General features: G+C 40.3%; 3 protein-coding genes across 5 annotated transcripts; all 3 read right to left on the bottom strand.

Moving 5' to 3' along the window:
- Positions 1-420: 420 nt before the first annotated feature.
- Positions 421-4,380, bottom strand: LOC115572165 (zona pellucida sperm-binding protein 3-like). The gene is made up of 8 exons (XM_030401995.1): positions 3,931-4,380; positions 3,491-3,606; positions 2,545-2,648; positions 2,239-2,416; positions 2,030-2,147; positions 1,806-1,891; positions 1,477-1,718; positions 421-725 (listed from the first exon to the last, which is right to left on the bottom strand). The coding sequence occupies exons 1-8, from the start codon at positions 4,357-4,359 to the stop codon at positions 637-639; spliced, it is 1,362 nt and encodes a 453-aa protein (XP_030257855.1). The 5' UTR covers positions 4,360-4,380; the 3' UTR covers positions 421-636.
- Positions 4,381-6,340: 1,960 nt separating this feature from the next.
- On the bottom strand, positions 6,341-10,174 carry LOC115572938 (uncharacterized). 2 transcript variants are annotated; one of them, XM_030403460.1, is made up of 7 exons: positions 8,763-10,174; positions 8,507-8,658; positions 8,325-8,411; positions 8,142-8,183; positions 7,562-7,681; positions 7,228-7,272; positions 6,341-6,729 (listed from the first exon to the last, which is right to left on the bottom strand). In XM_030403460.1, the coding sequence occupies exons 1-7, from the start codon at positions 8,779-8,781 to the stop codon at positions 6,598-6,600; spliced, it is 597 nt and encodes a 198-aa protein (XP_030259320.1). In that variant the 5' UTR covers positions 8,782-10,174; the 3' UTR covers positions 6,341-6,597. The 2 variants fall into 2 exon arrangements, with proteins under 2 accessions (XP_030259320.1, XP_030259319.1); XM_030403459.1 differs by lacking the exon at positions 8,763-10,174 and having other exon boundaries at positions 8,507-8,734.
- An 86-nt stretch (positions 10,175-10,260) lies between these two features.
- Positions 10,261-24,879, bottom strand: LOC115572936 (schwannomin-interacting protein 1). 2 transcript variants are annotated; one of them, XM_030403457.1, is made up of 7 exons: positions 24,614-24,879; positions 19,582-19,691; positions 13,659-13,776; positions 13,306-13,512; positions 12,766-12,889; positions 11,726-11,819; positions 10,261-11,559 (listed from the first exon to the last, which is right to left on the bottom strand). In XM_030403457.1, the coding sequence occupies exons 1-7, from the start codon at positions 24,851-24,853 to the stop codon at positions 11,505-11,507; spliced, it is 948 nt and encodes a 315-aa protein (XP_030259317.1). In that variant the 5' UTR covers positions 24,854-24,879; the 3' UTR covers positions 10,261-11,504. The 2 variants fall into 2 exon arrangements, with proteins under 2 accessions (XP_030259317.1, XP_030259318.1); XM_030403458.1 differs by lacking the exon at positions 24,614-24,879 and adding an exon at positions 22,312-22,489.
- Between the last annotated feature and the right edge of the window lie 1,778 nt (positions 24,880-26,657).

Here is a 26,657-nt window from a genome sequence, read left to right as displayed (position 1 = left end):
TAATCAATAATGTGACTACAGGGTAAGTAGGTTGTGGGTAGTAATGGAGGAAAGTGCTCCCTGATAGTGCAGCTGCTCTCCTCCACGGTTCAAAATAGCCGGTATCATGTTGGATGAGTGATCACAGTGGATGTCCAAAAAAAAAAAAAAAAGGATGCATCATTTGTGTATTTGTGTTAAAACACACAACACATCCTCCAGCCTTTTGTGCTCGGGGCGTAATGACTTTGAGTGCTTAAACCAGATGCTAATTAAATTGTTTGCTAAAGACAGGGAGTTCTAGGAAAAAGGAACACCGGACGCTGGATTTTCATTAAGATCAGATTTCAAATTATTGAGGTAATTGTATCGCTTGTGTGTGTGTGTGTGTGTGTGTGTGTGTGTGTGTGTCTGTGTTGCAACAACAACAACAACAACGGCTTGTTGATGTAAAATATTTATTGGAACATAAGAGTGTAACAAAAGTAAATTAAAATGTTTTCAGGGGGTTGTGGGAGTAAGGTCGACAGTAAGATGGCATTTTGAATGATGAGATTAACCTCCGTGTTCACAGGGGTCGTCGGTTGTGTGTTTTGGACATGGCCGCAATGAAATCTGTTGTTTTTTTTCCTCCCCATCTTCATGAATCTCAGGTGTTCACAGCGAAAGTGCCGTTTTGGATGCTGTTGCCTTGTCAGTCTTCCTGGATGGCAGGACGGTAACGGGTCCCAGTTGGATGGTTCGCTCTGTAAAACAAATCACACGGGCGCTCGTTCAAAAATGTGGAAGGATTTCTCACAGGAGCACGAACATATACAAATAAACTGAGTGATCCAGTTGTTAAATGGGAACTTTGCTGATTTCGAACCAGCTTTGTGTCATCTGGAGGATTGTCATATCAAGTTAATATCATATACTCCTGCTTTCATGTATGCATCCATGGACACAAAGAGTATAGCTGGATCGATTCAAAGCGAGTCCAGAGAGTGCTGATCAATCACAATCCTGCTTTCTGTCCATTTTTCCTCTCCTGACAGAGAAATAGACATATGTATGGAATATGATATTGATTGTTACCAGCCAGCTGCCTCACGGTTTCCTGTTTCAAAACTGAGGATGAGCACCACCCACCTTGCAGTATGTCACCCAGCAGTGGGGGTGTTTATTGATTCAGTGTAGTGAATTCTGGTCGTTGTAGGTTTTCTTAGTTTAGAGCACAAGGGAATAACGTAGCACATCCTCTGCCTAATCTGGTCATGTGGCACCAATTTCAAGAGTATTTGTAAATATTTGTATTACTGCACAGACAGCCGAGCTTAATGCAAAAGTTCTCTGCCATTTTATTATTGTTACCAACCCTCCTTCCTAAAATATACACCTATGAATGGGAAAAAAATAAATCATACTGCATCTATAAACTTGCTCAAATGTCAAAGATATGCCCATGAAGTTAGTTGAATGCACATTTAAAAAGAAGAAATGTTAGAAACCACTTGCCTGGTTTGTCCTCTGCGTCTCTCTTCTTCATCAGTCCAGCAAAAGACTGCTGAAGTTTTTCTGGACGAACACGCACAAAATTGGCAGGTCTGCTCTGAACTAAACTCTCCCGTTGCGTAGCCGGCTGCCTTGCTTCTGTGCCGACGGTAGTTTTAGGAGTTTCTGTGGACGGAGGCTCTTCAACCCGATGGGATACGTCACAGCTTCCACATGCCTGGTCGTTCCCATCAACCGACCTCCATCTGGACGAGGAGGCAGCAAATTGGTGAGATCATCATGGCACGCCACAGCATACTCATTATAAAATTGCTGCATCATTAGCAGAATACCTGTTCTCCATTAAAGAGCAAGCCCTGTTGTGAGAGCTGACGGTTAACGCGACAGGAACGGCCTTCACATGACAGGTTATGTAGACCTGTGGGAGAGAGAAATGTGATGAAGCTCCTCCATCAGGTCTCATCTGCAGTATATTGAAGAGAATCATGTATAACTAATGGCATGCACTTTGGACAATAACCAAAACAAATAAAAAAGGACAGGAAACTGCATTAACCTGATTGCTGGGCTCTTGGTAGAACCTGAAGGCATCAAGCTGAAACCTCAGCTGGTGCTCAGCAAGTCTCGGTAGGAAATGGGAGCGGGAGTTTGTCAGGTAGGCGTCGACGAGGCAACTGTGAGAGCAGCAGAGGACAAATGTTAAAAACTCCTCATTTCAACTGTAAAAATCTTGCTGCCATCTCAGAATTTGGATGTGGGACTCACCCGTGGTGCTCGATAAAGTCATATCTTAATGTAGCCTCTGCATCCGGGGTTGCCGTGGCAACACAGCGGTCAACATAGACTCGCAGGGGCGTGTGGTGACCGGTGGCGACAGACACTTCAACATGAACGGGGTCACCCAGGAAGTAAGAATACGAGCCCCTCTGGTGCTGCCAATCATCTGGGGAAATGAGATTTAAAAAGATGAAATCAAAAAACATTCCAGAAATAATTAGGAATCTAAAATGCTATTTTTGAATAGACATGATAATAGAAAAAAAAGGATTCTCTATCAGTCCTTTTTAATACCGGTCATGAGTAGCAGATTGAAATCTATGTGATCCTCTGCTGAGAGCGTGGAGACAGAAGGAACCCAGGCGGGACGCAGGGTAATGACGTCCACAGTGTACCTCCTGGAAATAAGAGCGCCGGTTATAGTGCGATATTACAGGATATGATCTTAGGCTGTTAGAAGATTATAAAAATGGCAATCATTGTTTCAAAGTCAGTCAGTTTAGTGTCATAGAGGAGTTAAGAAACCAGAATATTCACATTTAAGATGCTGGAATCAGAGTATTGACTATTTCCTTGAAAATGTTCAGAGTAGTTCATCATTAAGTCTCGACTTTGCTTTGATTATCACATTTTGTACTAAGTTTACTCTTGATGTTATCTTTGGGATGTAACCTGTTAAATTCATTAATTTCCAGCCGAGGTGGAAAGTAACTAAATACAATTACTCAAAACACTGAACTCTACAATTTTGGAATCATTGCACTTCACTTGAATTATTTCAATTTCTGCTCTTATACAGATCCAAAACACAACATTTAGGAGGCAAATTCATAAGTATTGTACTTTTTTTGTTGTAAAAAGTAACTTTAATTATGCGTTTCTTTGTAGATTCAGAGTCATAGAGAAAATAGAGAAAATAAATTATGATTATACTGAGACAAAACTTCATAAGCTACCCAGCAGATAAAGTTTATAAAGTGGTAGAAGTCAGACCACCTTTACCAGCATCAACATTAAAATGTACACATTTATTACAGTTATCCAGTTATTCTGAAACAGTGCGCACTTTTAATGCCAATGTTTTTGCACTTTTACGTACGTTTGAGAGCAGTGCATTTACTTTTACTTAGTTCAACAGTAGACCATCAATTATATAGCCTAATATTGCCTAAGAAGGTTGAGTGCAAGTCCAATGAACTTTTCAACACAAACTGCTGTTTCAGAAATGTCCAGGACTTACTTCTCATAGTGACATTCAACTGGAATAGTTGCCCAGTCCAGCCGGAGCAAACCCTCAGACGACGGCTCAGGTGAGTAGACCAGAACATTAGAGTAGATGATCTTCTCTTCTGTCGACTGAAAGGAACGAATGGTAGTCTTTCAGAATGACCGAAGACGAAAGCTTGAATCCTAAAACACTGACTTGAGCTGCATTACTTAAAGCAACATTATGTAAAAAAGCGATGCTTTTGCGCAAAAACACCACTGTTGTAAATACAAATCCCTGGTGTGTCCGACGTGACGTAGGTGCTGCAAACTCGTATGTTGATATAAACATGTATGCAACGCTGTGATCCTGAAGTCACACAAGTGATCGGCTGAGGCAGTGACACTGTACCATCAAACTGATTTTTGAAAAAAAGTTATATAATGTTCCTTTAAAATCAATATGATCCTTACAAAGAGTTTGGTGCCACAGTTGCTCAGCTGGACCCGGATGGTGAACTCCTCCTCTCCTGACGGGACTGCTCCACACGCACCCCCCTCAGTCACAGAGTCCGAGCCCAGCCGCAGGTGTCTGCCGTCCACCTGAAGGCCGCTGTCAAACATGTCCGCCTGCACCACCACCTCCATGGAGTCCGGGTGGCAGCGGACCTCCACACGTCGGGCAGGTGGCGCGCTCTGCTGCTGTTCAGCGGCGGGTAACTGAGGGTGGATGCCCCCACGAGTCCTCTGTGGGGTGTTTGGGTGTGTTAATCTGCTTTCTGTGAGTGTGGAGACTAAGAAAAGGACGATAATCCACCAAAAAGAGGTTGTTTGTACGTCCATACTTGGCTTCTTCTTCTCGGGTCGGAGGGAGTGGCGGCGTGTCCTACAACCTGTAAACATCTCACCGCAGCTGCGAGTGATGCGGTGATTTTTAAGTCCTCAAACGCACCTGGACGCAGGTTTGACTGATTATAACCAGTTTCCTCACAGTGTCTGTTAATTATGACTCGAAACGTGTAGACATGGAGGTGTTTAACATGTTATCAGTCCATGTAACTGATTAACAACTTTAGGTATCAACTTCATGTGTAGGCACTTTGATGGTATGCTCCTTTGGCTAAGCTAACTATGCTGTTAGCTAAGAGCTCCACTGGGTGGCACCACAACTGCAAACATGACCTCATGTTTGAGGTGATTCGAATGAATATAACCAAAATTATTATCAAATTTCACTTCATAATGTTCAATATTCTAAGTACTGAGTTTTACATTATAAAGAAAGATGTAGCCTAAATACAACTTCACCCGTCAATAAGCGTCTCTGTTAATGAAACTAAACATGATTTTAACAAGAAAACAGGAAATAAGTATTAATTAATATTAATCCCTCTTGTGGAAATTCTATTTTAGGTATAGTGTTAGTGCTTTGATAATACCAGTTTATGCAACGTCTCAATGTTCTTGTAAAGCTACCTTTGTGTTAAAGTGTTAAAAATGCAGGAAATTGCGTCCCATCCTTCATAGCAATCTTTCTGTCACTCTCGTTTAAAATGTTGTACAAAGGTGTTCCTCAGTTGTCTCTATTTCCTATCAAATTATCATTTTAACACATGTTTCTGCTTGTGTGTAGGGCTTTGTGACCAAGAAGCAGCAGTCATAAGAGGACTGAGCACAGAGAGATCACGTTCTTGCTTCACAGACTTCATAGGTGTATATTCAGGTACCCTGCTCTGTCTGCTTGTCTGTCCTGTGTCTGACTCAGATTCACTTCTTCAGTAAACTTCACACACGTTTTTCTGTGGCAAGAACGTCACAGATCCCTCTCAACCGCTGCAGCCACAAAGGTCAGCTGTGCCATTTTCCACTGAACACAGACGCTGTATTTCACTTTCAGAAAGGTTTTCTAGAGCCAGCATGGTTTACCTGCACTTTCAACTCACAATTCCCCAAAACAAAGTGACCAACACTGATGTGACAAGTTAACGCGAAGCAGTTCAGTTCGTGGGATCATGAATACATAAAAGTCTTCAGTTGAAGAAAATAAAATAAAATAAAAACTCCCCTGTTAATGTTCAACAGAGGCATGCTCAACTACCTGCTGTGTTTCTATCGACCCAACCATGACCTTGTTGTGACTCCAGCTCAAAATATGAATTCATTAAACCAAACACTGACTATCTTTCAATCTATCTCTTTCTATCTTTTGGGCTGCCTTTCACATCCCTCTCAGTATCTATAGTAATACCTTTTACCAACACGATCCATGGTCAACTGATAGTAAGTTGACAATTAACACTGGACTTTCCGAAGGAGGTGTGAATAAACACTTTGTTGCATCCTGCACGTTCTCACACGGCTCTGATGGTTACAGGAAATTACAGTCTGGTGAATAGTGCAGTCCAAACGAAAAATACCTGTGTGGCGAAAAGATCACACGTTTAGGATTTCAGGGCCATGAGAACTTTTTTCTCAAATGATGATTTTTCCTGTAAATCACACATATTTCCCAGGTTCACGTGTGTGTTGGTGGATTACCACTATAAAATAGCGTGACAGAAGAGAGTGCCTTGGAGTTTTTCTTGTGCATTTTAAATCACATATATTGTATTGTTGTGGTTGCAATAGATTAACCTGCAGCGGTAATCGCTTTTATGTGGTGAGAGGGAAAATCCAGTGACCGAACTTGATCAACTGTGACTATGAAATGTCACTTAAGATTCTCTTTATCAAGGAGAATATGACTTAAAGCGTCTCACATTTTATGGAAATAAAAATGGGTAAAGGGAGCAACGGTGAACAAATGAATGATCCGTCAGCAGGATTCATGCGGTAATAAATATTTATTGATTCTTACAAACATGGGAATAATTTAACAATAAATAGTCTGAATAAATAGTCCAGAATAAAACAAATATTGTCAATAAATAAAAAGCACAGTCTGTAAATAGACTAAAATGGTACTTGAACACATCATTTTGATGTCAAATATAAGTTACATGAAAGTAATAAAATATGCTCCTTAAAGGAGTGTTAGACTAGTGATTTGAACGTAACGTCAACAGTTACTGTAGTTTATCTTAATTTGATGTAAAGTGGTTTTTGAATAGCTTCCTGAAAGATCTGTTGGAGCTCAGTGACTCATTTAGTGTGTTCCCCAGAGTACATGTAGGCGATGGCTCTGTTGATTGTGATGGTGCGGACCTGGAAGCCCTTCAGCACTTTGCAGAGGGTTAGCCTCTCTTCGAAGGAGCTTGGACGACCTGCAGCAGCCTAAAAGTAAAAAATAACACAGAGGAATTATGAATGATGTATAACAATTGGAATATGACTGATGGGGAGCACGGCTGCGTATGTAGTTTAAAGCCTGTGGTGGGTCCAAAGAAATCTCTTAAATTGCATCCAGTGATGTTAATCAGTGGCTGAGTTGCATTGTGGGTAATATAGGTGCCAGGTTCTGTAAAGCAGTCCATTATGGACTGTTACAGCAGAGCCAAAAATATTGCTTTTTTCATTCCTTTTCAGAAACGAGGTGTCAACACTACCCACAATGCAACTTAGTCACCGCATGACATCACCAGACACAATTTATCATATCACATACAGCTTCCTCTGGAGCCACATAAGACTTAATACTACTTCTTCTTTTTTATTTTTTTTTACGTAGGCAGTAGTACTCCCCAAGACATTTCTCGTATTTACAAGTTGGAATATGCATGAGTACACGATTGTGCCTTTAAGTCCTGGTTATTAGTGTAAAAGATCTCTTACCATGTCTGAGGCCACGTCTGTTGGCAGAGACCATGCAAAGCAGTTCTGTCGAGAGAAAAAAGATTCATTTGTCACATCTTTCACACTTAAACCCTGTCTTTTTATGAACACTGCAATGTTGCACGAGATGTGGCTGTTGATCTAAAAGTTGATTTCAGGTCCAAAGTATAGTAAAAAAGTAAAACTGTATGACCAGAAGCCTCCCTCTTTATCCCTGTAAACTGATCTTTTACATATATAAGCCTATCACATCTAAAACAGGCAGACGATCTTATGGAAGTCAAATCGTATTAAACAGGAGTGAAGATGAATTAAACTTAGTGAAATGAATTACCATGAGTTCTTTGAGGCTTAACAGAACAGACTGAGCGAGCACACGCTGTGGATCCGGCTGAGCAGCAAGAAATTTGTAGTAGTGATGCAGATCCTCACCGATGTTTGTCAGACATGAATCCTGGAAGAAAAAAAGAGCAGAGACGATTATAAAGACAGGATTTACATTTAGTGTACACTCAGTTGCCCCTTTATAAGTTAACCTGTACCTGTTTTAAAAGCAGATCAATACAATGATCAGTTTTTTGTTTAAAATGTACAAATTTCATTAAATGTTCATTATTTAGGTCAAAGTTAGTGTTACACTGGACTTCATCATGAAGAGACGTTAGTCTACTTTTTGTTCCCTCGGAAACATCATTAGATAAACATCTAAATGACAGTGTAATAAAAAGAAACTAAACATTATAGCCATAATTAAAGTAGACTTTATGGCAGAGCAGGTACATCGGGTTGCAGTAGATTCTACAGGTGTATCAGATTAAAAGCCAAATAATTTGACTTTCTTACAAGAAGCATAAAAGTAGACAAGTAATGCACGAATTAAGGGTATTTTTTATCATACACAGGTACGTACATACCTGATTGAATTCAGACTTAAGGGTTCCTGAGCATGTTGATTCCTGTTGGGCACAAACACAGTTTTGAGTTACACAGGAGCACAGCTTAGACAGAAACTCCACAAGTTCAGTGTGTCTGGACATTAAATTGCAATCAATAGTAATAATATTGCAACTATTTCAGTGCAGTATTTTGCCTTTTACCTTTGGTGCACACACGGATGCGGTGTTGGTCTCCGTGTTCAGCTCCACGCTCTGCTTCGTGCAGTCGATTCCACTGAACAAGTTGTTCTGAGGACGCAGAAAGAGAATTTCATAAACTTAAAAATGAATTACAGATTGAAGACGACAGCGTAGATGTTGAGTTTTAGTTTTGCAGGCTCTACCTGTGCGAGTGTGTCTGTGATGTTCAGTAGAAGCGTTCTGGCGGACGAAACACAGGAGTCCGTCATCGGTCCTTTACTCAACACTGGCAAAGACTGGCTGACCTGCCACAGAGGACAGAAGAGCACCAGGAGCAGCAGCGCAGGAGAGAAGTCTGACAGAAAAAAAGAAGAGAAAATACAATCGTCATTGTACATTTTCAGGCTCAACTATGTTGCACAAAGCCAGTCCAGTTCAGTCAGCGGGGATTGTACTCACAGAGCTTGACGAGAGGCATCTTGGATAAGACTGTTGTTTCAGGTTCTTTGGTGTGACTGACTGAGCTCAGACATCCTTAAGTGTTTTATACTCTTTCCCGATGCAGGGATTTCCCTCCTGCTACGGCGGCATGTTGACACTTAACTGTGAGTTGAAAGTGCAAAGTCAAGATTGTGTAAAAATTTTTCCCCCCCCCGACATGAGGTGAAACTGGAATTAACACACACACTGATGAGTAATGTATCTACACGCTGCTTTCTGTTCATTGTTGACATTTACAAAGAGGAATAGTGAAAGCATGATGTTATTTGCTATTTTAAAACACGCTCCAACATCTGTACAATATCTGCCACATCCAGTGTGTTTTTAATCACACACACACACACCAAAAAACATTTCATTTTCATTTTATTAAAGTGCTCGGCAGAGAAAAATATAAATAAAAATATCAATTATCTACAGTTTTATGGAGGAAAAAAACTCTTAATTAGATGGTGAGCAATTTTAATTCATTTAACAATGAATATTTAGGAAAATAATTTTAGATATTGTTTGTTTAATGTTACAGAGAATGTTTTCAACGTATGTATAAAGATTTGGCTTCAGTAACACATTATAACAACAGTGATTGATAAATTCTATATTTTAATGTGGTTGAACTTTAGTAAATGGTGGTTTTATTGTTGACAATCAATGAAATGCTTTATAAACCAATTATTAAATAGTTGTAAAGGTTTCTTAACATCAATTACTATAATAGCATTAATTTAATCAAATTTAGTTTTTTTCCCAATGAATGTAGCATAAATATAACCTAGTTTTTTTTGTAAAAACTGACATTTAAATGTATCTTGTACCTTGACTTGGTACTTATTAACCATTTATAAAGTGTTCTAAACATAATTTGATTAACACATGGTTTATAAAGTATTACATTTTTTGTTAACAATGAAATAGCTATAAACTAAAGTTTAATTAACCATACGTTGGTTACTATAAAGTGTAACCTTGGGCTGTAGTGAAAAAAAGATGTTCGTAAAGATGTATTCATTGTACTGCTTTAAACAGTTTATTTAACATTAACGTCATGAATGTAGTCTATAGCTTTCTAGATAATTTCCAGATAATGAGGTGGGAATTTTATCTGGCTCAGTTACTTTTTAGTGATAATAGTAAGAATGTGAATAAGAATCCGACAGCGGTTCATTTGAATCAACTGGTTACGCGTTACTGAGTATTATTTTTATGTTGTTCCTCTCTCGCTTGTGGAAATCCACGAAACACACTTACGTAAGTGTCGACACAAGTGTGAATGTGTGAATGAGCAGAGGACCTCGACTGTGCCCGTCTGCGATACTCCGAAATATGTGAATGAGAGTGGGCACACTTTCCCGAGGTGCCCTTGTGTTTTTTCTTTTAATGAATCATTCAGCAACACCAATGCAGAAAAGACTTAGCTGGGATATGAAATGCAAATGATCTCTGATGAAACCAGTCAGACGTTTGAAACATTTATTTTTGGAGTTTTTCTTTTTTTCTTTTTTTACAGTAATTATACAGAACATTTTTCAACGAAGCATACATTAGAAAAAGAAAAGCTTATCTCAGTGATGGATGACATTCTTGAGAAGGTGAGAGTGAAAACACTTTAAACACAGCCAGATGATGAGGCTTCTGAGTTCTTCATCCGTTTAATAAAGTCTCTTTTAACATTTACATACAATGTCCATAAATCTTCTAAACAAATAAAATAGATATATGTCGAGGCTGTGATTTATCAATATATTTGTTTTACATGTTTATAGTTAACATTATTTGATTGAGCATAACAAAAAGGACTTCGCATACTTTTATTGAGGGGCTGTTCATGTTGACATGCCTCCACTAATAGTTTTATAAACCAATATCTTGTTGATAAAGGCATCTGACAAATTCAAATTTGTGTGAATAAAGTTCAAAATGTTGCTCTGTGGAGCTCTAAACCCATCTTTAAAGCAGGTGGAAACTGTAGTGGCTACTGACTACATCCAATTATGCCTTAATGATCCTTACACAAACTTTAGAGAAGCTGCCGCAGCATTTAAAACACTATAGTTAAGCTGCAAAAACAGCACAGTTGATCATTTTCTACTGCAACAGCTCAGATAGCACACAATTGATAGTGAATTCCAGTGTTAAACAGTGATAACACAGTGCTCTTAGTGAAAGAGGTGATGAACAGTTGAACAGAGCGTGTTTATAAATGAACCGATCGATCGTGATTATTATCGAGACAAACAAAATACAAATTGATCTTCAGTTCGGTCAGATGTGGCCCCTCTAAAGTCATTATCATCATCAGGGAAGAAACAAGGCGTGCAGGTGCTCTCTCCGACCCCGGCATTAACATACATGAGTGTACCGTGCAGAATCATGACGAGGTAAATCAGGGTTAGGGATGGAATTAAGCTGAGAGGATTCCCCTAATTCTGTGAAATATGCCGTGATGGAAAGCCTACACAAACTCAACCCTGTCCACGCTGAAAGCAGCGCGGACTTGGCGTCGAGCCCTCTTGTCCTTCGTCCCGCGGTGCTATACAATACGAATGTGTCTGTGTGTTAATATTACAGTATATGGTGTATTAATCTCTCCAGAAACAGTCAGCACAGATGGAGTTTTCATTAGTAACACTGGTGACGGTCCATGGGGCGGGAGGTAAAGATGGCGTGCAGATGGTCACACTTGAAGAGAGGGGGGTTTTTTTATTTAGAGACTGCTTTCTCTGCGTGTTGCCGCGGCTGATGTGTGTGAGCGTGCCTGTTACAACAAAAAAAAACAAGAAGTACATTAGTGTGAGATCAGAACGTACAGTGCTTGTCTTAAATAAAGCTCATAGCACCACGTGTGTGGTAGAAATGAAGAATTTGGCAGATTTTGCCAGACAGAAGGACAAAAAGAGAGTTGAGAGAAACAGGAGGTTCACCTGGTGAGGTCCTCTATGTCCACCAGCATGGCGTCCTGCTCCACATGCAGCTCGTCCCTTAATAGCAGCAGCTGCACCAGCTCCTCATTTAGACCTGTGTTAGATTTAGCCAGAGAGGGGGGGAGAATTTAGGAGCCTGAGCCTTCATGAGTGACAAGTATTAACTTGCTCGGCCTATTTTAACTCAAAATCTTAACTCAAGATTCAAATATAGGACAAATCTTCCTATTAAAGAAGCAACCCTTAACCAATTTTAAAGCTAACAGACTAATCCCAGTCTTAGCTTCTCCAAAAGGCTAATGGCAATGTTAGCTTTTCCATGAGTGCTGGCTTCTCCAACACTGATGATCGCTTTGCCAGTAGGCTAATGCTGGTGCTAGCTTCTCTAAAAAGCCAACATCTTCTACAACAGGCTAATGTCAGTGTTAGCTTCTTCAACAGGCTAACATCAGTGTTAGCCTCCCCTGCTGGAAAACCCAGCATACACCAACACCAGAACACAACATATGCTGGTCTTGTTGGTGACTGGTCACCAACAAGACCAGCATATATTGTGTTTTGGTGCTGGTCTATGCTGGTTTTTCCAGCAAAATCTCCTACAGGCTAGTGTCAGTGTTAGCTTCTCCAGCAGTTACCGTTTTTAGTAACCTTTCAATCATTTATGATCGTTTATGTGCTTGTGTTACTGTTATACAGACCTAACAACAGTGGTGGTTCATTTATTTTGAGTTTAGGAGAGGGTCTAGGCCAACACAGCATAGGATTCCTCACATAGCAAATTACTCAGTAAAGGTGGTTGTGGAATAGCTGAATTCCTTTTCCTAAATGTCCCACCTAAACTCAGATTAGATACGATGTATTAGATAGGATCTGCAAAATGCTCATATTTTCAACTACAGCTTTATAAAAAGATTGCTTGCTTTTTAATCTTTTGATATTTCCACCTTCCGCCATTTGATTTTGATGTTTGTAAACATTAATTGCAGGGATGCTTGTGTCAGACGTCAACGCGTATACATCCGCGTGTGTGATCTACTTACTCTGAATCTGTGAGTGCAAGTCATTCGTGATGACTTGCAGCTGTCCTAGACTCATGTCCCTCATGTCCCCCCGCCTCAGATTCCTTTTCATCAAACCCTCGCTGATGTGGGGCAGATGGGGAAGCTGCATGTGTCAACACAGAAAGAACAGGAAATTACTGAGGACGGCTTCAGTATGTGAATAAATACCAAAACATAAGTCAATATTGATCAAAGTCAGCTGGATATATGTTATCAGTCTGAGTGTTATCCATCAGCAGTGGGACAGATCTGCTGATTTGTTGTTCACAGGTATCAGGGGTTTTCTCTTGGTTTCGCAAACACGTCCACAAACAAGCTCCGGCTGACTTTCTGTTCAGGCACTGCAAGCCCCTAATGACATTTGTAATGTGTTCACTGTAATAGGATGACACATAAACACACATGCTACAGATATTTCATTGTCCTTGATTGTCTCCTAGATGCATTTTTCATGGAAGAAGGAACAAACTTCCCACAGACAAACACACAAATCCCCTTTTCTGTGATTCACTGACTCACCAAGTCAGCCACAGGTGAGCGTCTGTGCAGCTGGATTTGCCTTTCCACCTCCACCTGCATGCGTGCCATGGGTCGAGCCAGAGCCAGCGCCACCCGGGCCTCCTCCTGCAGCCTCCGCTGCACCCTCCAGAACCCGCCGCAGTCATCTAACGGGTCCGAGTCCTCCTCCGCTGTGTCTCGATCCGATAACGATGAGCTCTGCTTGCTCTGGAGAGGAAGCGGTGTAAGTGATATCATCATGTAACGGTCATTGTGGTTGTCACACGTGGTTATAACAAAGAGTAACGAGAGTTGTGAGACGAGAAAACACACCCACAGCAGGCACACAAAAACACTATGTAGGCCGTGCGTACCACAGGTGACAGCGGTGTGTCCAGGCTGGTTTCTGTCCGGCTGTCTTCAGCATCGCTGTCTTTGTCACTGCTGCTGTCATTCACAAAACACACCTGCAGGTTCACTCCACTCTGCAGTCTGAGAGGAAGAGCACAAAGAGGAAAGAGGAAATGTTGATCTCAGAATCAAAGTGAAACCAATGGACAGAATGGGAAATTACTGCTTGTGTATACTTAACACACAAACAAAGAAAAACAATGTAATTAAAAATAAATCACAAGACATAGGACATGATAGGAATGTACGTCTTTATATTAATCCTTGAAAAGATGATCTAAACGGCTTTTTAATAAATTGTGCATGTCTACTGATGAATAAAGGAGCGCAGAGCGGAAAGGCCAGGGACTATTTGGGCACGAGGTTCAACCATATATAATCCATAGTAAAAAGCACACTTAATTGAGGTGATAATTGTAATTTCCAGAAAAAATAAAACAAAAACACAGTCTTCAAAATGTTTACCAGCTCAGTATACTGTACTGTGCCAGAATCCCAGATAAATCAGCACATGATTGAAATTGCGCTGCGTTTCTCACAGTGCATGAGAAACTCACAAGTGTTCCTCGGTCATGGCGGGAATTTCTTCTACGACTACTTTTGAACTACTGAGCACTATGTTTTTGCGTTCCCACGCAAAAGGTAACACTAAAGTAGTCATCTAAGATTCTCGCCATCACCCTCAGGAGGCTCCCTACAGTAATGACAACCAACGTATATTTAAAATTATTATTGCAATTCAGTTTTTGTGGCCTTTGTTAATGGCTTTATTGAGAGAACAGCTTGAGAGATGGCAGGAAAGGGGATGAGAAAGAGGGGATGACATGACACAGCCTCTGTACATGGGTCACCATGAGACCAACTGAGCTACTGGGGCACCCTGCTATGCAGTTTTTACTTTAAAAGCATCAGAAACACCCTGTATGTATACTTTGTGTACTTTCTGTACGAGGATGTAGTTCATGGTTTGGGTCGGCTGCTTTGTGCCAATTGCAGGAAATCTATATATCTATATATTTGAGCTATATGATCCAATTGTGTGCTTCTAGTGGCAACCATTTGAGGAAGATGGTGTCCTGTTTCAACATAGGTTAGGTCTATAAGGAGCCTGGGTTTGATGGACTCGAATGGCCTTTACAGAGCTTTGTCCTCATTGACTCCATCCTGGGTCTTATGACTCAATATCAATGCTCAGCCTGACTCACTCACTAATGCTCTTGTAGTTGAATAGGAGTAAGTCTTTTCAACCGTGTTCCAGTAATGTTGAGGGAAGTCATCCCAAAAGAGTGGGGGCTGTCATCAGAATATTATTAGAAGATCAGTATCCGCTGGTTGTGGAACGATTTGTAACATATGAGTTATGTTTGGGTGTCCTCATGCTTTTGGCCACAAAGCGTTTCGATGCCGATGTCACAGCCTGTGACCTGATCAAACAAACAACAGCCAGAAACATGACATCAGGTCTTCCACAGCAGTGAGACCTCAAACCTCAGCTTTTCTGACTGAAAGAACCTAACAATCCGCAGTAACACCTTCCCAGAGAACAATTAATCACACAACATCTCACAAACTTGACAGGTGGAGGGTGGAATTTCCACCCAAAACTAAACCCCAGAGGGTGCAATTTTGCCTCCTCTGGAGGTCCCATGACCACGTCCACCAATCAGAGCCGTGGACTCATATCAGGTATCACTTCCTTTTTCAGGCGCAATAGGACCACAGACAGAACTGCCCTCCCTCAAACTTCCTAAAAGAGTCAGAAGCATGGCTGAGGACAAAGAAGAGGGGTGGTGTCTGTCATTGTCTGACTTAAACACCCCCTCTTATGAGAAAGTCAAAGTGGTATAAAGTTGCTGAAGGTCAAAGCTCAGAAGAAATCAGAGTTGTTCTGTAGCTATTTGTAGCTGTGGTAAACCACCTTGTGTCTGATGTAGTGCAACTCCTTCCATTACGTGTGTCTGTGCATGTGTTTGTGGGCATCCGAAACCCCAAATCACATGAAATATCAGTTTTTAATGGAAAATGGTGCCCTTCAGTTTGATTTCATTATGTCAAACTTGCTGTATGTCAAATCCAATCAATTTTAAATGACAAAAAAACAAAAATTAATGAATTAAACTTAATGTCTATTGAACTTTTATAGAGTTCATTTTGAAGTAAAATATAGAATTGAAATGTTAAATTGAAATAAAAAGATATAATAAAAAGATATAATAATAATAATAATAATAATAATAATAATAATAATAATAATAATAATAAACATTTACATTTAGCAGATGCTTTTTGCCCAAAGCGACTTAAATTAATTCATACATTTATACACTGATCGCAGCGGCTGCCATGCAAGCTGCCAACCAGCACATCAGGGGGGTATTCCAGAAAGCGGGTTTTGAGAAAACTCTGAGTTTGTTAACCCTGAGATGAGAGAAACTGAGTTTTCAGTTCCAGAAAGAGAGGTAACTTAAACTCTGGGTCTGTTACTGCGGTAACTTACTCTGTGAACATAACCTGCTCACTGGCAGGTTTACCTGAAGAAACCCTGAGTCTGACGGAGCTGTCAGACGGCGGCTGTCCTTTCCTTCTCAGTCTGATCATGTTGAAGCAGAAATAATTCACATAGTTTTATACCAGGAGGAGAATTTAGATTCATTTAGATGAGCTCTCACTCCCTGACTAGGACTGAACCGGACAGCAGACCGCTTCATCTCATCAGTCCGTCATTTATATTCTCCGGCTGCACAGCGAATATCAGGCTACACGTCATCGCTGACGTGCTCTCAGATCTAAACAATCCTCTTCGTTTTTTTCTTTTTTTTTTTATCACTTCGCAGGTTAATCAATCACCTTTCAGCAGCCAGAAAAGGAGAAATAACTCACATTTCATTTGGCTTTCTTTATTTCCCACAGATAGCTACAAAAGTAACCATCATTATAGCCCATTTTATTTTTTACAACAACGTAATTTCAAAGTCCGTGTTTCTAGTTTGCTGCCGCATTGAGTATGAGATGAATTTACTTCTATATAAATAATATAAATAAAATAGCCTAAAATAAAATAAAACAAAACATTTAACAACATTCAACCACTTCCTCAAAGGCTAATATAAAAGAAAGTGATGTTAAATCCAAAATGAAAAGACGACCGCATCTAAAACTCCAAGTGATTTTCATTACGGCCGCAGCTGTGTTACTTTTTTTTTTTTCCAGAAAATGTCTGCTTCCTGTTTCTCCCCTGTTGCCATGGTGAATCGCTGTATCGGAGCTCCATTGATGATGGCTTTTTACTGGTTGTCAGGCTCAAGCTCAACTCAGAGTTAACATACTCAACTTACCTAACTCAGATCAGCTTAGTTTCACTTCACAGGGTAAGTCAACTCAGAGTTCAGGGTTAGGCTGAGAGTTTGTTGAACCTCCTTTCTGGAATACCCCCCAGGAGCAGTTTGGGGTTCAGTATGTTGCCCAACACCTCAACATGCAGACCAAGTGAATCGAACCTATAACCTTCCGATAACAGTCAATCAATCAGACTTTATTATAGTAATGTAGCACGAAGTCCTTTACAGAGTTAAAACAGCAGCAATTAAATTCCCCCCCCCCCACACACACACACACACATATCCAGTTACTTAAAATACAATAAGTAAAATAAAAGAGTGAGTATTTCACTGAGGAGACACTGGAGGCAGTAAAATAAAGATTAAATGATACAACTCTAAAACTAAGAATGATAACATACTAAAGAAGATTAGAGTCTAAAACTGCTTTTTAATTGATAAAATAAATTGGTAAATTATAAATAAAGTAAAACAACATAAAACAAAATAATTAGAATAAGTAAATGAATAGTAAGTGAATAGATGAATAGAATAAAGCCAGGTTTAAGCAGAATACAAACCAATAAATAAATAGAATTCAGCTAAAAGCAAGCCTAAAAAGGAAGGTCTTAAGAAGACACTGGCTCTACCCCTGAGCCACAGCCACTAATAATCATCTTAATAATAAATATACTGTGAAAAATGTGAAAATCTGTTTTTGGTGGCACATCTAAACTTTATCCCACGGTGAGAAAAATGCGTCTCACTCATGAAACTGAAGTTTCTCTCTTGGCAACTTATCACGCAACAGAGGTTAACCACTGTGCCACCTCCTGTATGCCTCCTCTTTCTATTCTTGGGTTTCTTTGTTCTGCTCTGGATAGTAAAAACTTAGTTATTGTTGAGTCTAATGTCAGTTCCTTTTGGACTGACTGTAAATGGAATACTGTGGTTTGCTGGGAAACCTTTCATTTTCAATCTGCATGTCCGTCATTTACGTGAGTCACTCATTCTCTCTTTCTCTGCCTCTCTGCTGCCAAGTCCAGCATACAAACAGGATAATTATACTTACTGTACTTAACCCTTGTTATTGCACCATGCTGCACTGTGCAATAAATGACTCACTCTTTCTAAATGGACTTCCACAAAAGGTCCCACTCGCATTTACTGTCATTTGCACTTACAGCATACCTACGAGCCAGCAGGCCAGTCCGATCATTTTGTTCTTTCTGATTCGTGGGTTATTTTAAGTTTGTAGTTCTTCGGTAAAGTGAGCTGCTACAGTTTCCACTCCTGGCTCTTACATGACTGCATGAATTTAATTCATTTTAAGATCAAGCTGTGACAGATGCTAAGAATCAGACAAGCCACTGAACTTTTCAAGTGCTATGAAAAACAGCCCTATTTTTAGCTGCGTGACAGTTTTTCAGTTTTTCTCCTCCACTGGTTTGACATATTCTTTTAACTACTCTAACTCTATTATTTATAGAGTGCAAAACAAAGAACAAAGGGCTTCACAGAGGGAAGAATTCTGTTAAACACGGGAATGAAATGAAATAATAACTTCAAAATGATAAAAAACTGAACGCCACGCTCCGACAATGTAAAATAGTAATTGGCGATCCTACATATTTAAAGGGCATTTTTTTACCTCGCCAAAAAGAAAAACATTACACAGCATGAACATTAAAGTCATTTTCTGTAGCTTGCCTACAAAGAGATACAAATGTCTGTCATCAGCTTGGTGATGGATTATGGATGATTTTAAGGGCAGCAAATAGGCAGAAAAAATATAGTGGGTTCAAGAATTGACATTTGAGGGACACCGTTATTTAAAAGGGTCTCTATGTAACAATTTGTAGCAATTTACATGAATGAATCCCTGTTTTTATTGGCCATATGTGAGCATATTGTAATGTAGACTTTTTCCTGTCTCTCTCTGTTGTTTATTCAAGTCTGTGGACAATTTGTATGAGGTGTTTAAAGCTGCTGGACTGTGGATTTCTTTGTGAAGGACTCGGGTCAGATTTACCGCGACAGTCCAAAGGATGTGACTTTACGTACGTACTCGAGTGCCTTTAGGAAGTAAGAACAACCTGCAGTTTATCTGAAAAAATCTAAATTACCCAATTTGGGAGTAGATGGTATCCATTCTACAGCAAAGTTCACACTTAAAATACACTGATAGTGATATATCAGTTTGCCAGTATGATTGGCAGGTATATCATTAAATGCTTTTATACTGGGGAGTTATGTGGTCCATAAGAGCAGGTTCATTATACAAGCAACACAACATATGCTGTGAGCTAATTTCCCTCTGCAGTCCCTACACAGGTACACACATTAATTTCATATCCAGGCTCTGAAATAGATTAACACTGTTTTCTGTGACTCAATAATTCATTGTATCTAGGCCACATCTGGCTCTTTACCTGCCGTCCGTCTAAGAATAAATTCTGGGAGAACATCTAAAAAGGTGCCGGCCATCAAAAGGCTTCATTGATCAAACCATTAACATGATCACACACACACACACATACACACACTCAAACACCGGATCCAAACCCACCGGGAGGACAGGCCGTTTTTGCTGCAGCTGGTGTAGATGACTGGCTCGTCGTCATAGAAACTGCCAAGGGCAAGTTTCTGCCTGATGCACTCTCTCTCGTTCCTCTGGGCCTGTCGGAGAGAAAAAGAGAATAAAATACGTGAATATAAAGAATATTAGCGCCGCTGTTGCTGCTGTACTTCCATCTCTTGCTTGACTGACCGAGTGAGGAAATTCTACTGGGAATAAATATTAAATTGGCTGCTTAAATTAAAGCTATAAATACGTGTATTGTACTGAATGCCGATGCTGGTGGAGAGGTACGAGGATGAAAAAGGGAAAACGGAAGAAAGAGGAGCTGAGAGGGACCAAATTGGGTTTATGTGGGAAAATTAGAGTCATGAAATCCAATTACCTTCCTTTCACACATGAATATAATCCTGCCACGGGCTTCACATATGACGCTGTCATTATGACTGTCTAAAAACTATATCTAACTACACTAACAAAGCTTAGGTAACACACTTCACACTAAAAATCCGCTTTTAGCCTCTTTCTTCTTCTCTACCAATAATAGGTACAGACATCACATCTTATGTAACACTCCTCTCATTTCCTGTTCTCTCTCCAGATTATCAACTAACCCAAAAATATCAAGTATAAATGATGAAGACGCTACGTCTGTGTAAAAGGAGGATCTTCTGTTTTCTCCGTATGATGATATAAAATGTTATCTCCGTCATAAATATCGGATGTGGCACGCCTGGCAGATTAAAGCGGTCTGATTTTCTCCCACAGTTCAGAGTCATGCAGATCAGCTGAAACAGAATCAGTAAAATTTGCTCTGTACTTTATATGTTAGTGTGAATTAATTAATCTGTTTATGTGTTAGCCCTGTAATAGGCTGACGACCTGTCCAGGATGAAATCCTGCCGCTCACATGTGCATCCTGGGATAGAAAAATGGATGGATGGATTTATCAAGCAGCTTCTATCCTTAATGAACATTCATCACACAGATTCCTGTTTGAACGCGGAGGCTTGAATGTATTAATAACGTTAGTTTTTTATATTTATTGTTACATGCACTAATAGATGTCACCATGAAAACCTCCCCAGTTGATTACTTACCTAAAGACAAGTCATTTGTGTATTACACTTTTCTGAAATGTTATGTTTAAATATGCAAACGAGACAATACCTTATGAAATGTGTCCTCATTTGCATACATTTCCATGAGACAAATCTGTGCTTTGGATGAAGCCATGTTCAACATTATTGTTTTATTTTGTCTACATATTAGAGTCAAAGGTTTACAGAAAATACTCTTAGCAGCCATTGTTTAAGGAATTAAATGTTGCATGAGTCAGGCTATGGATGACATATGAACAAACCTTTGTGTAAGAAACTTTAAGACAAAAGGTAAACTGGAGCCTTTGGTGCATTAAGTGCAGATATCTGGGTCAGAGTATGAGAAGAAAATGGGGAAATGACCTTTAAAGATACGTATCGCTAAATTCCATATATTTAACAAATAGATACCACCATTTGTACCAATTTGCAAACATTCCAGAAGAGATCTCTGAATTAAAAATAAACATATACATTTTCCTTCCGATTAGTCTGAAAGAAAGACACTTGTCCTCATACAGCAATTAACAAATCTTTAAGATAGTTGGTAATCACTTGCAGCCACAGGACTGTAATTGCTGTAACTCATCAGTAATTCTTTGCTCACTTGTCCATTTACAGTCCGTCATGATGACAGCAGCCATTATCTACAGAGAAAACATTAGAAATCTGCCTCGTCATTCGGCTTAATCTCATGTTGTTTGACTGTCCTTATCTAATGATCTTTTTCTCTTCCCCTTCTCGTTCTTCTTCTGCTTCTTCAGTTTATGCCCCTGAATCATTTATCAGTTTCACTTCATCTCAGCCTTCTTTCTGCAGCTGCCTTTGGATCTCTTTTTTTGTCCCTTTTTGTTGTTTCAGCTGTCTTTTTTTTCAGTTTTTTAGGTTAATCCCTAATCCAGGGTTTTAACTTTGTTTTTTTTCCCTCGAAGCATGCACAATTTCCTGTTCTGGCTCCATGGGGTTGTGTCTACATGTTCTACCACTTCCTTCATGAGTGTGTGAACCTGTGTTACCATTGAATAACACTTCCAAAACTAGGCCCGTTTCTCTTCTGTGTCAGTGCGTTTTCTCTCTAAATAACCGCAAAAGCGTCCCAGCACTGACACCCTCTCATCTTGCTTTGTGACGCATCATTACCCGAGTCTGTGATGTAAGAACATAAATCGCAGTTGATCGCCTTCACTCGTCCAACCAGCGCTTCGCTTCCTCCTGTTCATCCACTTCAGACATCATGACATCCTTACCAATACACTGTCTACACACACACACACACACACACACACACACACATACAGATTCACACACAACCTATTTTACCCTCCCAGGAAAGTAGGTGGTGTAGCAAACGCACGTCATGTAGAATGATTTCAATTATGAAAAACTGAACAGTGCATTTGATATGATGACACATTATATGAGAGATGATCAAATTTAAAAACTGAGGAAATGTAGAAACACAGGTAAAGATCACATATGAACACACCCACGCCACCTCACAATCACACATCCATTGTGGCTGATTCACCCACAGCAGGGTGGATACCCATCATGCATACCTGTAAATATTATACTACGTATACTACACCCGCACAATCTATACAAACAGAGATCCACACACCTGGTAAACGCGTTTCTCCTGGTGCACCATCCTTCAGCGCATCGTACTAAAACAGCCGCCCTGCCCTTCTCTACACTGCAGTGAAGCTAGACCCAGGAGACCCTCTCATATACTGCAGCTCCGTGCAGAAGAGCGAGGGAGGGAGGGTGGAGAGAACAGTGAGGGGAGGGCTAGAGGCAGCAGAGAGAGGAAGAAGAAGGGGGGGAATGTGGGAAGCGGGAGAGGAAAGAGTGGGAAGGGACGGAAACGGAGGAGTAGAGAGGAATGGAGGAGGGAGGGGAGAGGAGAGGAGAGTCAGAGCTGCTCAGTGCTGCCACTGCTCTGCTGATCTGTTATCTGCTCCTCCATCTTCCTCACTTGGCTTTTTCTTCCCTCTTCATCCGTCTTTTATAATAGCAGCTTCTAGAAATCTTGATAACAGGGGACAGACCTTATAGATTTACAGAAACAAGGGCATATGATTGGCTGCATGGCCAGGTGAGCGATAGGCTGGGGCTAAACATTCAGTCTGACAAATGACACTGCAACACTGGAAAACAAAACCATTAAAGGGGCCAACGGGTGATCAATAACAGCTCCTCTAATAAATGTCAGCATCCTGAGCAGCACCGACATGACGTCCGCATCTGCTCGTCAGCCCCAGAGCCGGGCTGTGAATCTCTAATTGCACATTCTCTGTTTGTTTTGTCTCCAAAAGGGAATCTCCTCAGGCCTCATTCCACATCACAGGTTCAAGTGTGATGAGCTGTAAGAGAGACAAGGCAGCACAGGGTGCACGTGGCCACACGTGCGAGGAGAAACAGAAATATACACACACAGAAAAAGCGCGTGCACAGACCCACAGTTAGTTCCCACTGTGCTGTGTCACAATGCAGCAGCGGGCTCATTAAACGACATTACATTTTTGAGTCATCTTTCATCCATCGTCAGCGTCAGAGGCCAAGTTCCTCAGCCTCACAGCCATTTTTGCATTCCTCTAATGGCGATGTATGCCGCATCATCATCCAACTGCAACTCGTGAAACAGTGACAATATTTCCTCTACAGGGTTCGTGTACATGGACTCAAATTTTCCATGTTTTTGTGACAGCCTACATGTGTTTAAGAATGGAAAATTGGGTCCATGTGCACAAATCATAAAGATAAAATTTGTTGCCGTTACACAAAACATGTGACCACATTGACAATCTTTCCCTGACCTTAACACCAAAGTGAATCCTACAGATTAAATTTCCTTTCCCAAACAGCTTTTTGTTGCCTAAACTACACACTGGATGCAAAGCCGGGATTCTGGTGTGACAGTTCTGGATTTTAAATGCCTGCCTGCCAATGTGCATACCTTCATGCAACTCCCTCGCCATTCAAAGGTGCAGTGCTTCATTCAAGCAAAGAAATGTGGCGCGAGAAAGATGGACATGCTAGGAGTAAAAAAAAAAAGAAAAAACAACTATTTTAAATTAACGTCCATGTACACAAATCAAGAGAAACTGCTGTGACACTATACATAGACCATAGTCACATGGTGGCCATTCTTCTCTGATGTCACATTCAGGGTGGGAATCTCCAAAGCAAGATTTTCGTCGTACAAACGAAGGGTATCTGACAAATTGTTATCATTTCACCGAAAACATTTATGGATGGTGAAAATCTGGAGGGACATCGGACCATGTTTCAAGGTAAAACAACATTTTTGATAACCTATTAGCTTACATTACCATTTGACTACTTCCTAGCTACCATTACCGTTTGATAAAATCCAGCGTGTTTTACCTCCAGGCTTATATGAACGTGTGCAAGATGTGTGTTGATATTTTAGATTTCATTTAAGCTTTTCCCATCGAATCAAAAACTACTATCAAACAGTAATGTTAGCCAGGAAGTGATTTAATGCTACATTATATGTCATCTAACGGAATCTAACAGATTATAAAAAAAAATGTGTTTTACCTAGAAATACAGCTCAATGTCATATTAAAACTATTTTTTTCAGATTCCCTCCATTTATTGGACTTGAAACCTGGGAAACATTACTGTGATATTTTAGCTTCCCATGAGCATGTCGTCACAGGAAAATGGCTGCCATGTTAATATGGTCTATGAAGAAACCAGATATTTACAGCCTCAGACTGCAAGTGCTGTATGCAAATTGTTTTATGTAATCATCTTGTAATCAATGTAATATTTGTAGGAACCTGGATTTCCTCTGGCTTTTTTTTGGTTTGAAGGAACTCGTCAGGACTCGGAGGGAGGAATTCAGTGCTTGTGTGGCCTGAACACACAAGAGAGGAAGACGGTGAACTCACAGAGATGCTGGACAGTCTGGTTCGCCCTTCGCTGTAACAGTCTTCTGCCTGTGGTGTGAAGATATCCTGGAGCTCCTCGGCCCAACTGCGGCTGTTCACCATGCAGCCTCTTCCTCCTCCCTGGATGTCACAGTTGCCATTATCGCCACAGTCCTCCCACCAAGGGCCCGTCGTGGCCTTTCTCATGAATACCTCTCCCACCTCCTCCTCCACATCCATGTCCACATCATAGTCCTCCATAAAGATAAACTGTGTGGAGTGGGTGGAGGAAAATGTCAGGGTTGGGGGAGGGACTAAGTGCCCTGGCTGGGAATAGGGCCACAGATGGACTGAAGATATTCAGAGATGGGAGACAGATATGAGACTGAAAGCAACGGCTTGAATGCAGGCTGTGTTGATCTCTTTACTGCCCTTGGTATTTCAGTGTTTCCTATAATCACACAATTAAAAGAAATTGCTTATTATAATTGAGAATGGACTTCCACATGAAATTAAAGCAATATTCTTTGTCATATTACTCTTGTAGATTCTATGTTCCTGTTCTGTCACGTTTGTCTGATGGTACTTCAACATATCACAAAACAAATTCTGCACAACTTAAATGACCTACAGATGCATACCATGCTATTTCATCCTAAATTCCAAACACCGGTACAATAAAAATATAAACACATGCTGTTTATAGGACTCACCCTGATTGAAAAAAAAGATACCTGAAATGAATATTCAAAGGCAGAAATTATAGCAAAACCAAAGCTGCAGGCTGTTGCATTAAAGGATGTCCATCTCTCCCACACCGCACCGACAAGGAAGGATGACCATTAAATGGTTGGATTTTAAGATGTCTTGCTCCTCTGCAAAATAGTTCTTATTCCTGAGCTCAGGGCTCCATAATTCCAGGCAGCCAACATCGAAGAGCAGCAATAGATGACAAGGAAAAATCACAGACATGCATCCTTGCTTTCAAAGACCAGCGTTACACATTTCACTGTCGTCACGTGTGGCTTAGTTTCAGTGATGTGTGTAGATTTGTGTGCATGTGTGTCGTCACAGCGTGCCCAGAGGAGAGAGCACCATGTGGAAGTATATAGGAACAGACAGAATAGGGTGTGTGTGTGTGTGCAGGCACTCTGAGTATATAGAGTGAGGGGATGTTTAAAAAAAAAAAGTGTTTAGAGACAGCAAATATTTGAAAGTAGACAAATGTGTTTTTTTTTTTAAATAATCAAACCTATCCAATTCATTCCAAACTAGGCAAACCGATTTTTCTGCAACGCCATCTTGTATTCATAAACATTCAGTCACTCATCTCCAGGCTGTCAGGTACAACCAGTCTTCCTTTGGCAGCTTCACTGGGGCAGAAAGAGATGAGCCATGGGAACTTGAGCAGTATCTGAGTGAGAGCGAATTTTAGTCACAATTCAATAAATGTAGCATTGAATGGAGGCATCCAGTAGGATATCACAATTTTGGAACGATTGTGTATTGCACCTTAACAGTCCATTGAATCTGAGGTCAGTCAAGACAGCCTTAAAGTGAAACTCTCGCCAAAAAGCAACCAAGGCTTTATATGTGATTGAATGAGTCAAACCTTCGTGTAAATGCATAATTACGACGAAAGAGGCACTTTTTGAAAGATTTTGAACGACACGATTTTGAACTACTTACCGTAGGAGCTCGATCTCTGGCGTGTCGCCGTCATGGCAGACAAAAAGTGTTGATCCCCAAGTGCGACCTAACAGGCAGGAGTGTAATGGTGGACGTCCTAAATCTTAAAAGTGCCTCTTTCATCGTAATTATGCATTTACACGAAGGTTTGACTCATATTCAATCACAAATAAAGCCTTGGTTGCTTTTTGGCAAGAGATTCACTTTATTATCCGAAGTTTGCCAAACCCATGTACCATACATAGGTCACCCTCTAGCCTAAGACAATCCTAAATTCAGCAAATGAAAATATACCCAAATAACTTTTCCCCAATTTAAAAAAAAGGCTCCCAAAATCAGTATTTGACAATAAATTACTTCAATGAATAGCTTAGTT

The sequence above is a fragment of the Sparus aurata genome, chromosome 21 (assembly GCF_900880675.1).
Source record: "Sparus aurata chromosome 21, fSpaAur1.1, whole genome shotgun sequence".
Lineage (NCBI taxonomy): Eukaryota > Metazoa > Chordata > Actinopteri > Spariformes > Sparidae > Sparus > Sparus aurata.
Note: the sequence above shows the minus strand (reverse complement) of the source record. Positions and strands in the feature narration are given on the sequence as shown.

What these genes read in the sequence shown, in the direction of transcription:
- LOC115572165 (XM_030401995.1), bottom strand. Translation starts at nt 4,359, where the DNA reads ATGTTTACAGGTTGTAGGACACGCCGCCACTCCCTCCGACCCGAGAAG. An exon ending in GTTGAATGTCACTATGAGAA is followed by an intron (nt 2,649 to 3,490) that starts GTAAGTCCTGGA and finishes TCTTATTTCCAG; the next exon opens with GAGGTACACTGTGGACGTCA. An exon ending in CAATCTGCTACTCATGACCG is followed by an intron (nt 2,417 to 2,544) that starts GTATTAAAAAGG and finishes TCATTTCCCCAG; the next exon opens with ATGATTGGCAGCACCAGAGG.
- LOC115572938 (XM_030403459.1), bottom strand. Translation starts at nt 8,701, where the DNA reads ATGTACAATGACGATTGTATTTTCTCTTCTTTTTTTCTGTCAGACTTC. An exon ending in TCACAGACACACTCGCACAG is followed by an intron (nt 8,412 to 8,506) that starts GTAGAGCCTGCA and finishes CTGCGTCCTCAG; the next exon opens with AACAACTTGTTCAGTGGAAT. An exon ending in CAGACGTGGCCTCAGACATG is followed by an intron (nt 6,730 to 7,227) that starts GTAAGAGATCTT and finishes TTTTACTTTTAG; the next exon opens with GCTGCTGCAGGTCGTCCAAG.
- LOC115572936 (XM_030403457.1), bottom strand. Translation starts at nt 24,853, where the DNA reads ATGGAGGACTATGATGTGGACATGGATGTGGAGGAGGAGGTGGGAGAG. An exon ending in CCAGACTGTCCAGCATCTCT is followed by an intron (nt 19,692 to 24,613) that starts GTGAGTTCACCG and finishes TCTCTCCGACAG; the next exon opens with GCCCAGAGGAACGAGAGAGA. An exon ending in GCTCACCTGTGGCTGACTTG is followed by an intron (nt 12,890 to 13,305) that starts GTGAGTCAGTGA and finishes TGACACATGCAG; the next exon opens with CTTCCCCATCTGCCCCACAT.